General features: G+C 46.0%; 1 protein-coding gene across 1 annotated transcript in view; it reads right to left on the reverse strand.

Moving 5' to 3' along the window:
* Positions 1–4,587: 4,587 nt before the first annotated feature.
* MAP3K9 (mitogen-activated protein kinase kinase kinase 9) overlaps positions 4,588–17,112 on the reverse strand; it is a 111,456-nt gene continuing 98,931 nt past the window's right edge. Inside the window, exon 12 of the mRNA XM_048852469.2 lies at positions 4,588–5,177. Within this exon, the coding sequence (XP_048708426.2) occupies positions 5,160–5,177 (18 nt within the window). The 3' untranslated portion in view covers positions 4,588–5,159. The remainder of the gene's footprint in view (positions 5,178–17,112) is intronic.

Below are 17,112 nucleotides of genomic sequence, written 5' to 3' on the forward strand. Positions count from 1 at the left end.
TTCAACAGGGTTTCTATCTAGAACAAGAGGTACAGGTCCCACTGCAGAAGAGGAAGAGTAGAACTATAATGTGGGTTTGAACGGCTGCTGAAACTACATCAGGTCACTTACGCTGCTTCATGCAGAGAGGGCTGAAGGGGAGCAGTGCACAAGACACGATTGGGCTTGTCAATAAGAACAAGAGTGAAGGTGATACACTGAAAATTAGGGCTGGGCAGATGGCTAGTTACTGATGTACTGGGTCTCCCAAGGTTTAATTTTTGTATGGCAATCAAGCTGCACTGGGCACAAATGTGTTATTTAAAATGGGGTTCTCTGTTTGGGGTTGGTTTTTTGGTTTAGTGTTAAAATGTTTTCAAACTGCATGTTGAAATTTCCATCTGCTCATCAATGAAACAAGGAGAAAACCAAAGGGGAACATGAGTATCTAAGAACCTGAAAACCAGCATCTCTGCCTGGCTCAGGTGAAGGAGAGACAATGGGCATGGGGCTTGCTGAACATGTGTGAGAGACATAGCGGAGGAGGTGCCTCTATGGGCTAGAGAGGAGTCTTAAGGAGCCAATCCTTGGAGCGGGGGTGGGGAGAGAGAGAGAGTGATGTTTGCTGCCTGAAAGCTAGGGAGAGGCTAATGGCAGTGTCATGAGAGCCCTTGTGGGAAGAGGGAGAGGTGGTCTGGGAGGTACTGAGCAAAGAAGATATGGTAGGAGGGTAAGAAAGATGGAGGAGCCACCACCTGATCTGTTTCTGGGCCCCAGCTTCTAGCTTTTTCTGGATGACTCAGCCATCTAGGGCATTTGTGCTACATCTAAGGGTCAAAATGTAGGAGGGAGTAGTCAGACAGACAGCTGCCTCCTTAGGGGAATGGGGGAGATCAGCTGGAGGAGGTAATAGGCTGCTAGGTTTCTGCCCCAGGAAGAATTATTACAGCAAGTAAATATGGGTAGAGGAACAGTTTGGTCCCAGCCATCTCTTCCAGGAAGGAAGGGTTGTGCAGGTAGGTATGTAACAAAGCTGAAGTAAATTTGGACAATAAGACATTTCTGGTCTGCCACTGGTGATTGACTGTTTAGGGTGGGAGTGACCTGTAACATTTTTGGAGTGGACTTTCCCCTTCCTAGTCTGGATAAGCAGCTAAGCTTGGTTTGCTTTATCTGAACCAAACCTTTGAGTATAGTTTTTTTCTGTGCTTATACATCCCTTTGCCTATTTTGCTGCTTTTTATTTCTGTCAACACACACACCAATTAGCATACTGGACTATTTTTAACCCAACAGCCAGCTGCAGGAGATCACCAATAGGGATATAGAGCTTTTCCCTGTACTGTGGGTCATCAATTTGAATCCAGAGCAGGTGGTGGGAAGTGACAGGGGAGCTTTTAGCATCTGTTTTTCTGGTGGCTGTTTGGGGGTCTACAGGAAATGAGCTGCTGGGTCTCAGTCCGGTTCCCAGGAGTGAGAAGGGAGTTTAGTCTCCTTGATCAATTCAAATTGCCACCCCAGGGAACAATTAGTGCCAAGTGTGGGGGTTGGTTTTGGCGATGGGGATGCTTATCCTCAAGGAAGTGACCCAATGCAGTTTGAGCAGCTGTTCAAACCCACATTATAGTTCTACTCTTCCTCTTCTGCAGTGGGACCCGTACCTCTGGTTCTAGATAGAAACCCTGTTGATATTTCCATGTGGGCTGCTGGGGAGAGCTATGAGACACTACTCTTATACATGTAGCTTAATTGCTGGTAGATTTTTGGTGTTCTCTAGCTTACCCAGAAAGAAACATATTGACAAACAGGGCTGGCTCTTGGATTTTTGCCGCCCCAAGCAACAAAATGTTTGGCTGTCCCCGCTTTTTTTTCCATGCCCCGCCCCAGGCTCCACCCCAACTCCGCCCCTTCCCAATCCCTTCCCCAAATATCCAGCCCCGCCTCCTCCCCCGGGCGTGCCGCATTTACCCCCCCCATTGCTTCCTGTGGCTTCCCCCCCGCCCTAGCTCACCTCCGCTCCACTTCTCCCCCCTCCCTCTCAGGCGAGGGAGAGGCAGCGCGTTCAGGGGAGCAGGCGGAGTGGAGGTGGGGGGGGAGCGCAGGAAGTAACGGGGGGGAGGGTAGAGGAACCGCTCCCCGCCCCAGCTCACCTCCGCTCCACCACCACCGCTGCCTCCCCTGAGCGTGCCGCTGCTCGGCTTCTCCCCCCTCCCTCCCATCCAGGCTTGCCACGCCAAACAGCTGTTTGGCGTGCGGCAAACCTGGGAGGGAGGGAGGGAGGGGGGAGATGCGGAGCAGCGGCGGTGTGCTCAGGGGAGCAGGTGGAGGCGGAGTGGAGGCGAGCTGGGGCACATTTCTAGGGGCGGCATGGCCGGCGCCGGAATGCCGCTGCCCCTAGAAATGTGCCGCCCCAAGCACCTGCTTGTTTTGCTGGTGCCTAGAGCCGGCCCTGTGGACAAAGCTCTCCTCAGACTTTGCAAAGCAAAGCCAGCTGTGGGCTTTGCAGTGGGGAAGTAGCTGCTGAGCGCACACATTTTCTCATCTTTCAAGCAACATTGGCTGGACTGCAACTGATTTGTCAGCCAGTCTTATCCCTCGCTGGGTTCTGACAACCTGAGCCAGGCAGCTGGCTGAATAAATTGTTGCAAGCAGCTCAGGAAACCCTCATGGAAGTAAAGATTTAGCATTGCTTCACACAGCCCCATAGCGCTGGGTTACAGTGAAGCTTGCTGCAGATTATGAAAACCTTAGTATTACATCACAAAGTACTTTACCTCCTGCCCAGAGCTGCTCCCTGTGGATGTTCATAGGAATTTAAGCACTTCCATGCCAGATTAGTCCAATAATCCATCTAGTCGAGTCCTCTCTGCACCTTGTTGTCATGAGCCAGGGAGTTCACAGAGGCCCATGCCTTGAAATCAGCCTAGCAAGCTACAGCTGCTGAGCCCTTTCCCAGGATCCTGCCCCATGTCATCAGCTAAGCAATGATGCTGAGCTGGTCCCATGGCAAAGGCCAGCGCCTTGGCACCAGCGGAGCAAGCAGGGAACGGTGACTCACAAAGACTTGTACGCTGATTTCAGCTGAACGTGTCGGGTTGCCACCTCTCCCCATGGCATCGCATTGTGATATTCGGTGCTTTGCTTAAAGCCTTGGCTGCTGGAATCCAGTTGTTACCCCCCCAAAAAGTCAGCGTCTAGCCCTCATGGAATGTGAAGGAAAACTTTAAAATGTGACCCCTGAACATGCCAACATCAGGAGGCCAATGACCAGAAGGAAAAACGTTCTTTTTACCATCTTCTGATTTTTGGAATTGGGGGAGTTTGCTCATGATGTTTGAATGTTGGGGCTGGCAGCGCTGCATGCTGACGCATCTGAGCTAGTGATCTCACAGGTCTGTGCCTTGCATCCACCCTGAAAACCGGAGTACCGAGCCAGTCACCTGCTGTGCCCTGGCTTCAGCCCAACAAGCTAAAGGCTCTGACCAAGAGACTGCACCAAAGCCTGTGCTGCTCAGACCCCATCACACCAACATAAAGGTGCTGAGGCAACAACATCACAAAGGCCCACCCTTGAAATCGCCCTAGCAAGCTGGAGGTGCTCAGCAAGTGATCTCACAGTGGACTGTCCTCTGACAGACCAACAAACTTCAGTCACTGAGTCAATAAGCTCATAAGGCTGGTCTCTTGACATCAGATCAGCAAGCTGAGCTAGTGAGCTCACAAGGCCTGTATTTAGGCATCATCCCATGGCATTACTACTTTTTACCCTTGCTAGCCCTGCAGGGTCACCATAGCTTTGGGAGAGCTCTATCTATTTTATTTTGACTTGGCATCAATATCGTTGTTTCAGGGACAAGAGAATGGGATTTCCCAGGTGTAAATGAGGGTAGAACATGGACTGCAGATTGCAAACAATAATGCAGCTTGACTCAGCCCTGAAGTTGAGTTTGTGATGCTGTCAGTTAGAAAAGTCATCTTTTTCACTTGGAGTGTGAGCACATCTGAATGAGAATCAGTTAGAAAATAAGCAAGGAGTCCCACCATGCCATTTTTTATAGAGTCACGTTGCAAAGCAGAATCTTGGTTTGCCTGCTCAAGAAAGGGAGCTTTCTCTAACTAGGATTCAGGCAGTCCTAGGCAAAACGTGTCTCCGTTTTGGTTATCAGGGACACAGCTACCCTTTCTGGTTTCACCAGTGACTCACTGCGTGACTTTAGCATGTCATTGAATTTCTCTGAGTTTCCTCATGTGTATGTGGGCATAACAATAGTAGCATAATTCACAGGTGCATTGAAGAATTTAGTAACAAATGTTTGCAGAGTACTTTTGAAGGATTATATGAACATAAGGTACTAGTACTGTCAAAGTCAAGAACGCAATCTGCTGCTGAATAATTCATTTGATGTGAGAAACAACCAACAAGTTGTTGAAGAAAATTGCTGTACAATGAAACATAATTGCAAAGTGGCTACAGAGAGTGGGATACAGATGGAGCTTTCAGACTGGCTGCTACTGATGTCATAGCCAGAACAATAATGCCAAGTGAATGCGTCTGTTTTCGTACTTTGTATTCAATACAATTATAATGCTGTGCCCTTCGCTAGCCTTTCATCTGAGAATCTTAGTGCACTTTACAGATGTTAATTACACTTCACAACACACCTGCAAAATTGGTATTGTAATTCCCATTTTACAGATAAGTAAACTGATGAATAGAGAAATTAGGTGATTGGCCCAAGGCCACATAGGTGAGTCAGTGGCTGGGAACAGAACTCCAGATTCTGGCTTCTAGTTTCTTGGTCTAACAAGAGAACACACCTTCCTCCCTTCCATGGCAGCAGTTAGATCACCTTAAGCCACTATGAACTTCTAGAAGATGACTGCACATTGTAATCATTTGCCCTCTGCCTCAGGTCTTACAACACACATGGCAGGTTATAGTCATCCAAAAGCTGCTATACCCTGCTGCTTCAGCACGCAGTGAATTTAGTACTTTGAATGAGAGCTCGTTGAAAGCTATAACATCTGAAGTCCTCTATTTATGCACCCAAGTAGTACGGCTTGAGCAGCAGCAACATCCGCTTCCTCTTCTCAGTTCCACTGGTGTGACTCAGTCCTGACCGAGAGGGGCCATCTCTCAGGACGAGAGAGGATTTCAGACTCCATGGTCTATTTAGTCCTTAACCTCTCTGATGAGCCTGCCAAGAGAGGAACTAATTAGTGCTGACTGTGGTGTGATGTTACTTAGGTAGTAAGCTCTTTGAAGCACAGCTGAAATGCTAAGGACTGTTTAATGGCTTTGGTAATGGTATTGATCTCCCATCCTTTTAAAAAGGGACTGGAAGCTTAATCTGATCTGTAAGAGAGTGTCTCTTATTATTTACTTTGCCAAAGAAGATGATTAGATATCAAGAGGAACAGAAGGTACTATAGAAGCATGTGTTTGCACTGCAGGATAAATGCACATCCACTTAGGTAGCCATAAATATGTTTAAAAGAGAACAATTCCCAAGAAATCTCCAGGAGGTTTTGGTTTAAAGAAATAAGACAACAGCAATAAATAAAGGGGAACCCAGTGATGCAGTGAACTGGCTTTTAACCTCTAGAGACACTAGTTCAGATCAACAACAATATTTTCACCTAAATTCCACCTGCAGAATCTTTATTACATGTTACAGCATACGAGGCAGATTGAACAAATTTTCACAGCCTCGGTTGGATCTGTAGGGCTAGGAGAAAAATTAATTTTGACTTGCAAGCTGAGCAAACATGAGCTGGAAAAGTCACTGAGAAAAAATAACTGAGAAACTCCATGATGGCATTTTGACAGTCACTTTTCACACCACAGAAACTGTTGGTCAGTGCTGCTTAATCTGCAATGCCCTCTTAGAAATATTCAGGTTTCTTTTTCTTGCCACTTTGAGCTATAATTTTCTCACCCATATTTCAAATGGATCATGTGAAAGTAGAATGAATTATATTGAAATTATAATTCATTAAAGAAATGCTGCTTGAAGAGTTTGTTGAAATATAGTTGTCAGGAAGAAAAACATTAAGGAGTGTGAGACAATGGGTCCTCAAACTAATTAACTTAGAGCTCCTACTTAGCTAGGAGATTGGTAAATGTTAGTATGCAAATAAGATATGTATGTATATTTGTCAGTTTCTGCTTCCTTTTGTCTCCTATGTTAAATTGGCTTTGGCTTCTGTATAAATAAGTTAGCTTGAGCTTTTGCAGGGGGCTCACATATATCTGGGTGCATTGGCAAAGCGCTTTGCTAATAAACAGAGTGGTCTGACAAATTCTGTGAGCCTTGAATCTGACTTTGACAATCACAAGGCATGCAACTTGTTTGTGAATCAGCACTTTTGAAGCAATGTTAGCACAACTCAGGGATTGGAGAGTTTGTTAGCCAAGGTATGCTGGCTCTGCAATAGGAGTGAACAAAACATTGCAGGCTGACCAGTGACTTTTCTGGGTGATTTTTTTTTTTTTAATGTTTCAGCATCTCTTACAAATCAGCAATACCTTCAGGGCTACATATACATACACACAGAATTGATGTAATGAATAATCTGTGTGTATTCAGCTTGCAGAAAATACCTAAAATGGCCACTGTAATTTCATTCAAACTGCATTCTAAGACTGCCCCACTATTTCTGCCCCAAAGTCCCACCATAGTACAAAAGGAAAGTTCCAGAAGCCACTGACTTGCACATGTCCCAATCACTGGGTGCCTCCTTCCCATTGTTCCTTCCAATAACTGTTTGTTCAAAAAAATCTTTTCTTTTGAAGTCAGTCTTTCTTGAATTAATATTTATCCATGTCAGACAATACTGCCATCCTCTCTGTCAACCCTGATCTGGAGCTGCAGTTGGTCAGAGGTTTGCAACTGCCCTGCTAGTTTTGCAGAGATAATTATGGTACATTGTCTTGGGTCTGGAGGTTTCTGGTCAGCCCCTCCTCAAATGTCCTGTTCTGAAATGAGAAAGAATCTAAGAAGGGATTAATCCCTCCATTTTCTATCTTTAAATACTCTTCCCTAACATGCCAGATGGGCAGCAGGGTGAAGCTCACTCTAGCCATTATGTGGGAAATTTTCATTTTGGATTTCAAATGATATGCATCAGGGGTTGGTGTGAGAGAGTTCAGGGACACGAGGTGGGTGAGGTCATAGCTTTTATTGGACTCACTCCTGCTGGTGAGAGAGACAGGCTTTTGAGCTTACCCAGCCCTGAAGAAGAGATCTGGGTAAGTTTGAAAGCTCATCTCTCTCACCAACAGAGGTGGGTCCAATAAAAGCTATGACTTCACCCACCTTGTCTCTCTCTACGAGCCTGGGCCAACCCAGCTACAAAAACATTGCAGCCAGAGCTCAGGAAACTAGACAGCCCTTTAGACTGTTTAGACAGCTACAGCGCAGTTGTAAGAGAAGCCTGAGAGCAGCTGTTGGGGCTGTAGCTTGTGGATTTACAGAGTGATCCCAGACTGACTCCAAGGCCCCAAGGCTGGCACTTGGGGAGGGGGGAATATCCCAACTTGTAAAACAAGCAGATTTCACCCAGAAATCATTGAAAGACAATAAACATAGCAGCCTGCAATGCCATGTTTACAGTTCCTATTAAGTAGGGGACAGCAGTGGAAGGATGTTATTTATTACTGATACACTGCAGCGTAAGTATTGTAGTTTCGTGTTAGAGGCTGGGTACTGAGAAATGACTCTGGGTATTCATAAAGAGAGGAAAGTAAGGGATTCACCTACAATCCTGGGTGTATTCAGGAGGCTTCTACCTTTGCTGTTCTGATGCAGATGCTGAAGGCAATTGGCAAACTGAGGCCGGCAGCTACTTCGAATGTATTTGCTGGTTGCAACAGTCCCCAGTGAAGAGCAGCTTGATCTAATAAGAGAAGAGAACTTTCCTCTGACATGCAACCACTGATTTAATAAAATAAGTGAGGGGCTGCCGAGAAATTGGCTTGTCATCAGTTGCAATAAAAAGAATCTATAGTTGATTGTAACTTGGCCACTCCTGCTGTGACTGCCGCCCACAGGCCCAAGAGCAGAGAACAAAACAGCTCCTTTCCCACGCTGCTGTTGGTTTGCCCACAGACATTTTGATTATCTGATATATTTTTTCCTTCAAGGTCAGAATCCTTCTCTTCCTCTGAGGCAAAACCTTCCAGGGCTTTGTCTGGAATTCCCCTTGCAGAGTTGAAAGTGTTTCTAAAAGGACTCCATCAGCTTTATACAGTGTTTGTGAGCCCTCATAGTAGTTAGTGTCGTCTATGTTGCTAACACTTTTGACTATGAAAACTGAAAGCAATTTAGAAGTCTAGTTTTCAGTATTTGTGTTATTTTCCTAACTGGGGAGAGTGGGGCTGGTTATTTGTTCTCAGCTCTATAGCAAGCTGTCCCAGATAAGGAGTAAACCCATCACTTTTTGTTCCGATCTTGGTGACTAATGAGAATAATGGATCCCTGTTCTCTTTCTAGCATCCCTTTCTTCATCTGCAGACAGGTACGTCTCCCCCTCAGACATCTTTTCTCCATACCAACCCTTCCCAGCTCTCTTGGCCGTACTCCTTGGTTTCAAACTCTTTATCATTTTGTCCCTCTCTGCTGTACTCTTCAGTTGTCCGTGTCTCGGAGTGAAGCCCAGAATGACTGTGGTATTGAAACTAGGACCTAACCCCCATCAAGCAGGGTGGAATATCACTTCCTTTGCTTACTGTGGACAGTCCTGTCGATGCCACGTCACACAGTAAATCCCCTTTTTTTTTGCATTAGTATTGCTCTGTTAATTCATATTCATCACTCACTTTAGCCCTAGATCCTTCACTGCAGTTCAGCTACCCAATCAGTATTCCCCCAGTCTTTAACATGCCTTTGTTTATTCGTTCCAGTATGAATCAATCCAGCTTTATTAAGCATGGCATCTTTCACAGCAACTGAATCCCCAAATGGCTAATAGCAGACCATGAACATTATCTGGGATAAATGACTGCAAAGAGTAAATACACTGTAGAGTGAATGCATTCAGTCACTTAATATTTGTCTTTACTAAATCTCATGTCATTGATTCCAGCTTCCTGAGCTCATACTGCATATCCTTCTCCTCCTCCACACTATCGCTGATTCCCTCCCACCTTTCTCTCATCTGCAGCTCTGATTAACACAGTCTCCCCTGCATCCTCTTGATCTGCTCATGAAAATATGAAATAGGTTGCACTTGTGACAGATACTCTGAGAGGCCCCATTAGGCAGCTCTATACATAACAGTGCATCCATCTCATTAGTTCCACCTAATTATTATTTGTCCTGCAGTAGTGCCTAGCGACAACATGCGACGTGCTACACAAACACAGAACCAAAGGAACATCCCTTCCCAAAAGATCTTATACTCTATGTCCAGATTTCGCTAGCTTTCCTACACGAGTATCATGTGGAGAAGGGCCAAATTGTCCTCTTTTTTCCAGGGGTGGAAGGAGGGGATGAAAAACCTGTGGTTGCCCTGCTGGGGAGCACAAAAGGGAGGAAGAATGTTTCTATAGCGTTCTTCTACAGAAGTCCCTCCTTGAGCAATGGTTCCATGCATGGGGGAGATATACATCCTCTTCCTACCACCCCTAGAATAAACACTGCTACAGTGTCAGTATTAACTTTTCCGCAGAGAGCTCCTTGGTACTGTTGAACCTTCTTCTGAAGGCAGGGTGGGGAGAGGGAAGAAAGTAAGGGGAGTAGTTGGCAGGGGAATGTGTTGCATGAGGATTCAGTTGGATCTGTACTGCCAGGAAACCAGGGTGGACTGCAGGGGGCAAGGGGCTAAAGGGGAATGTGGAGGACCCAGCTTTCCTTCCCTCTCCTTGCAAAGAGCAGAGGGAGAGATCCCTTCCTCGTCCTTCTCCCTAGCTTCTGGAAAGCAGAGCTCCAACACATCCTGTCCCCCAAACCATGAAGTAGGCATCTGTGAGTTCAACCCCACTTCTTCAATGAGAAGGAGAAACACCTTGCTGCCCTCTGGTGGAAGAAGAGAGAGAAAACTCTGTAAGGGGAAGCTCATCTGGTTTCCTGTCCCTGAATAAAGTTTCCCATATAATGGCCTGCTTAGGCCTTAGTCGCTTATGTTCAGATAGAAGAACATGCAATAGACATGGCCTAGCAGACATAGATACTTATTTGAAGACTGCAAATCTTGATGAAGGGAAATGCTTTTGCCCTTCTGTGCCCACCCAATCCTCCACCACCTCCATTTTATCCTTCCCCATGAAATTAACAATGAGCAGATCAAGGGCTGCTCTGGATACACTGAAATGCTTTTTCAGGAACTATTAAAAGAAAAACAAAAAGGCCCTTGGCAGCTTTCACAAGTAATTCTTCTTCCTAATGAACCATTAAAGGGCTGGCTCTTTTGGTGCATTGCTTACTCCGTAACTTGCCATGGGATTCCACATTTTCCTGGTAGTGCTGCTCTTACGGGAACCTTGTGTTTTTCTCCATTGATCTCTAGCCAGGAACAGCTACTTTGTTTTAATGTCATTATCTGTGCTAACAATTGCGTTTAACTCTCCAAGAGTTAGCTGATGTATACATGGATCAGGTCTGAGTCTGGACATGTGGCCAGAGGAGGGGATTAGGAAGTAAGAGTCTTACTAGCTTCTAGTCCCAGCTCTGGTCGTCAGTTTGTACCTTGCAAAAGTAATTTCTGTGCCTCAGTTTGTTTGTAAAAGGAGTCTGATAATAAGAGTGAGCAGTCCTGCAGGGTTGTTAAGAGAACTAATTGGTGTTTGTAAAGTGCCATAGAACCCTTGGAGGTACAAGGGGCAACAGGACGCAAGGGCAAAGCGAGCCTGTATTTCACAGGGCTGCCCTTTCCACTGCCCCCTCACAATTTGTTGATGCAAGACGATCAGATTGTTTCACTGAAACACGTTTTTACCAGCTGGTGACCAAACACTCGTTGTATCCAAACGTTCTCACTTTTTGATGGAAAAGCTGTTTTGACCCCATATTTTGAGGTTTGGATAAATTTTCGATTGTCAGATTTTTTTTTCCCCTGGAAACACGTTTTTGTCCCAAATGTTTCTCTCTCTCTCTCTCTCCACCCTTTCTTTTGATGGCCACTTTCAGGGCCTGATCCTCTAAAAAGCAAGTTGCAATATGCAGCCAGTAAACATTTATGAGCAAGAGAGGGAGCACAGAGGAACCAGATCTTCCCCTAACACCCCCCCCTCTATTTTTACCCTGAGCAGTTACAAACACTCCTGCCACTTTCTACCACTCAGTGTGGTCACCATAGGGCTTAGCTTTACTTGCAGTCATACAGAGCCTCCATTCACGCTTGCACTGGAGCACAACAAATGTTTGCACCATGCAAGAACATGCAGGATCCAAAGTTCAGTCTTCATTTTAATAAATACACAATGAGAAAAACTGACTTCCCTGAAAGAAGATGGATCATCTGAGCACCCCACACTCTCACCTGGCTCTCTGTTTGTTTCCAGATTCAAATCAAGGTCCTTGCCTCTGTGACTTTCAGCCCAGACTACCCAGAGGCCAACTCACCATCCACGACCCGCCAAGATATCCTCCATGAGTGAAGTTGTGGAAACTAGAAGTCTCCTGCTGAAATTTTTGAGCGACGAAGACCGAGCATCCGGGGTAAACACCAGGGATGGTGAAGAGCTATTTAAGCTAACAGGCAATGCTGGACCAGGAACAAATGGGTATGAACTAGCCGTGAGTAAAGTTACCAGGGTGGGATTAGAAAAAGGTTTGTTACCATCAGAGAGTTGAGGTGCTAGAACAGCCTCCTGGAAAGGTCAGTGGGGACTAGAAACCCAACTGGTTTTATAGTGGCTCTTGATAAGCTTATGAACAGGATTATATGACATGCGACTGTGATAGCAGGGGACTGGACTCAATGACCCAGAAGGTCCTTTCCAGTGCTACATTCTTATGTTCATTCTCAATGCTGAATCTTAAAGCATGGTACTCACTGCCAGATAGACTGACCCTGAGCCGTTTCAGAGCCTGGCGCAAAACCCATCCCTCCACCAAAGCCTACTAGCAATAGCAGAAACAGAAAGGAGAAATAATTAGGAGGACAAGGCATCCCAAAGGCAAATTTAAGCAGCTGAACCCGAAAATGACAAGAGCTGAGTCCAATTCAATGACTATTGTTTGCTGATCTTCATTTAATATTGTGACAGGTTTCAAAGTGGTAGCCATGTTAGTCTGTATCAGCAAACAATGAGGAGGCGTTGTGGCACCTTAGCGACTAACAAATTTATTTGGGCATAAACTTTTGTGGGCTATAACCCATTTCATCAGATGCATGGAGTGAAAAATACAGTAGGCAGGTATAAATATACAGCACATGAAAAGATGGGAGTTACCTTACCAAGTTGGGGGGTCAGTGCTAACAAGGTCAATTCAATCAGGGTGGATGTGGCCCATTCCCAACAGCTGACAAGAAGGTGTGAGTATCAACAGAGGGAAAATTACTTTTTGTAGTGACCCAGCCACTCCCAGTCTAATTGTATGCTTCAGTGCTATTCTTGTAAATACATAACTTGGCAGATGCTATAAAATCTGATTAACTGATCTATGAGAAAATGTAGAAAAGGACACACAGTAGGAGAGAGCAGGGCAAAGAGAAACTGAGTGGCAGTAGGTGGGATATGTGGAAGTGAGTAAGAAATTGACAGGAACACAAGCAATCAGGCATGAACAAGGAAATAGAGTGGGAGCAGGTGGCTCAAGAGGACAAAAGCAGAAATGGATGGAATATGGGCATACAGAGCATGAGGGACAGCAGGGAGACGAGACTGGCTAACTCATGGAATTGGTAGTGCAACATGAAGCATTTCCTGATCACCAGATTAGCTCTGGTGGAAAGTCTTTACCATCTGACGACTGTTGGCCTCTGTGAAATGACTTTTGTCACCTCCATCTAGTTCCTAATGTGCAGGTGTCCACCTCCTAAAACCACCATGGCAACGAGCAGTCTCAGCCCAGAGGCCAAGGGCTGAATGAGCCATGGAGACTGAACTGCCTTCTGGGTCAAGATTGAAGCACAGAGGGGAAAGCTTCCACTGCCTTTACTTGTGCTATACCTGTTTTGTGAGCACTCCATTCATTGTGAGAGGAAAGATCAGTCAGGGGATCTGCATTGTATTCCTGTAACAGGTCTAGTCAGTAAGCCACCCATCAGTTGATGCAGGGTCCGAAATAGGTTTAAGCTCCCAAAACCTGTTTATCACTAGCAAATTAATCTGCGGCTGCTACCTGGCTTTCTGTACAAAGCTGATAGGACATTTTCCTTGAGATGGGATGCGATGGCTTAGGGAAGTTGATTTGGGTGAAAGAACATGGAAGTTCAGCACCCAGAGAATAGCTAGTAGCCAGGATGGGCAGGGATGGTGTCCCTAGCCTCTGTTTGCCAGAAGCTGGGAATGGGCGACAGGGGATGGATCACTTGATGATTACCTGTTCTGTTCATTCCCTCTGAAGCACCTGGTATTGGCCACTGTTGGAAGCCAGGATACTGGGCTAGATGGATCATAGGTCTGACCCAATATGGCCGTTCTTATGTTCTAAACCCCACTAGCAAGTGACAAGTTGCGGCTTGTCTCAGGACAGATGCAGGCAGTGGTTGGGTGCTGGCACACTGCCTAATGCCCATTCTACAATTCAAGCCCCATGTCCTCAGCAAAATCAAATTTTCACACAGGTTGCATGCTTGATGTGAAGGCAGAAAGCCACTGAATTCCATTAGAAAGAAAGTGCACACCCATTTCCTGTGCACCTGGTAACTCCAGGTCCCTGTAGAGTGATAAAGTCCACAGAGCACAGTTGATTTGCCCCCCAATTGAATTCTGAATAACGTAATTTCTTTCTCCCCTGCTCCACAGGATCCAGAATCCCTGCATATTCTCCCTTCAATCCACACAACCACTTATCTTTCAGCTACCTGAGACAACTCTGGGTACCTTCAGGGAATCCTAATTAAATGCTCAGCATGTCCCTTTATCAGTCAGGGATATTGTCATCCCCCTTATCAGACTGCACACAGCTGTGGAAGTGTTGACCCTTTGCAGAATTCAGTCCTCACTCAGGGTAACCTGCCCTCCAAGGTATGTTACAGAGGGGCAAAAAAAAAAATCACAAAACCAGCTGATCTTTTGTTTTCAGGTTGTTGCCTGGTCTGTCAGCGCAGAAATGGAGACACCTTTTTGCCCACTCTCTCAGACAAAGGGCATGGGGGTGGGGTGAGAGGTGGAGAGTGCTTTTTGACTTCATGATTTATATCATGCTAACAGTATAACTCCCACCTCCCCTTGATCTGCATGGGATCAGCACCATGTGCTGACACCGTTAAGAGATTCTCACTGAGCATTGCTAAGAACCATGCAGGAAAACCTGGTTTTCTATTAAAAAAGGCTGCATACATTTTTTAAAAGACCCTCAAAAATAAAAAAAGGCTAATCCAAAACCAAACAAAGTCCTATCTGGCATCTCTAGCTATAAACTGCAGAGCATGCAGTCCTATCAGCTGGGGGCCACGGTGTTACACTCATGTCTTTTGTGCCATCAGATTTTTTGCAGTGAATTTATTGCTGACTAAAAGCCCTGGGGCAGGACACCCAATATCCCCAGAAAAGGTACAACGTGGGCAGCAGCAGAGCAAGCACCTTCAATGCTGCCCTGCCAATATGTCTCAATTCTGCCTGGGGCTCATACAACTGCACTGAGGTGACTAGCCGTGAGAAGAGCATTCATTCTTCAGTCTTGACTCCCCTCCCTGCCCCCCTTTTAAACTCACAGCAACTAGACCCAGTTCACAGATTCATCAATTCCAAGGCCAGAAGGGACCATAGGGGTCTGACCTCTTGTGCAACACAGGCCATCCACACAGGACTTCCCCCAAAACAATTCCTTTTGAACCGGAGTTATCATAATTCTTTGCTCTTATAAAACATCTTTCATCCCAGGATTTTAAAATGCTTTATAAATAATGCATTACCCTGCACAGTACTCCTGGGTGGGTAATAGTAATATCCCTGTTTTACAGATTGGACTACTGAGGGACAAAAGGGTAACTGATTTACCCGGAGTCACAGGAAAATCTGGGACAGAACTGGGAGTAGAACCCAGGAATCCCCCAATTCTAACACCTAGATACAATCCCCTCCAATGGTGTGACAGGTCTAAAATGTACTGTCAAATGAGATAGGCCAGAGCAGAAAAGCCTACTAGGAACCATACTGAAACCAACTCCCCCTAATTCTTAGCCACTCAGCAGCTGCCACATGCTCGTGGTGACCACTGCCCTAGAGCAGAATCAGGCAGGTGAAATCTATGAAAGCCTTCCTGTCCTCATTACCAACTGCCTATTTAACAGCATGTGCTGTTTCCATTTGCATTCATCTCAATAGCTTAGTGACACCACTTCCTGATGAACCACTCCCTGACAGAGAAACTTCAGTGCTATGGTGTGGAGGCAAGATGAGCAGGTGAAAAGGAAACAACCCTTGCAGCAAATTTTGTCCTTCTAGACTGTTCAAAACAGCACATGGAACATCAGGGCACTGACAAACAACAAATTTGTGCTCTCCACCCATGCCAGGTATTTCAGTGGAATCATTCTACAACCTCCTATGGCACAGAACTGCTAGTGATCAGTGATCCTTTTGCACTGATAGGTATGGGTCCTGCAGCTGGAGACCAGGAGCAGCTCCTCCTTGGTCACCAGAAGAAGCTGCAATGAGAGACTACCATCTGGCGTCGGATACTGAATACCATGCTCAGTAAAAGAACTGTTCCTGGCTGCTGTGGCATTACTTTGGTCACAAACCTTTATTCCCAAAAGGAAATTATTTTGGCAACACAGACATTCTGGGAGATCTGGTGCCAAATCTTGTCCACTGGTCATGGACTTTAAATTGACCCATCCCAGCACTACTGAGAAGACAAAAGAGCTGCGTCCCATACAAGTTTCACATATGCCATTACCTCCTGTGGTCAAATCAAGGCATTTCACCTGCACTTACAATTAAAATACACCTTATAGTGCACATCAGCCTAACTCAGTGGTTCCCAAACGTTTGAAGTCAGCCCCTGCCTTACTCTTAATGTAATCTGCCCATGGCCCCCCTCCCCCCCAGGCACTGGGGTTGAGAGCAGGGCCGTGGTTGGGGGTGCAGGTGAGACCTGGGGACCATGGCCGGGGGTGAGGCCACACTAGAGGCCAAGGCCAGTGCTGGAGCGGAGCTTAGGGCAGAGCAGGGCTGGGTGGAGCTTCCTCCATACTCCCTGTTGTGACTGGCCCAGGTCCCACTTTGCCCCTGAATATTCCTCTGCACCCCTCTGTGGGGGGTTGCGCCTCTCAGTTTGGGGACCCCTGGCCTAACTCCAGCCTGACACCAAGACACAGATGAGTGCCTTCTACACTCATACTGCTGAGCATCAAGCAAGTAGTGCATTCACTGAGCTGTGTAAAAATGAAGGTAGACACACATCTGTAACATGCTGATGAATGGGATCCTTAAGGGTAGGTGTGGGAGAGTGACAGACAAAGAGACAGAGAATCAGCAAAGGAGAATTGTCAGGTCTCTGATCAATCTGGAGAGTGATAGCTAATCTCTTCTGAACACTTGCATGGACCTAGGTTCAGACCTCAGAGTAATTTCAGTTCATTGTTTTCCAGATCAGAATACGGGTCAGGGTCCAGAGCCCCAGACACACATTGCACGTGTTAATGCTACAGCAGCAAATTGCTTTTACTGTAAGTTGCTAATAATCACCAGGAGATCGTTACATTATACACAATAGAAGCCTACCCACGCACCAAGGCTGGCTGTAAGCGTACACAAAGGAAATAGCTTCTTGTGCCCTGCTCATTTGGAGCACCACATCTCTTGCAAGTTCTGCACCCTATGTGCTCATCTTAGAAGGGCCGGAAGCATAGCCTGATTAAGGTACAGGACTGGGAAAGCGAAGATATAGCCTCTGCTCCTGGCTCTGCTGCAGACTCACTGTATGATCATAGACAAGGCAGTTAACATCCCTGTCCCTCTATTTCCTCATCTGTAAAATGGGGATCAAAATTCTCCACATCATGATGTTCCAA

This window comes from Caretta caretta, chromosome 6 (genome assembly GCF_965140235.1).
Source record: "Caretta caretta isolate rCarCar2 chromosome 6, rCarCar1.hap1, whole genome shotgun sequence".
Lineage (NCBI taxonomy): Eukaryota > Metazoa > Chordata > Testudines > Cheloniidae > Caretta > Caretta caretta.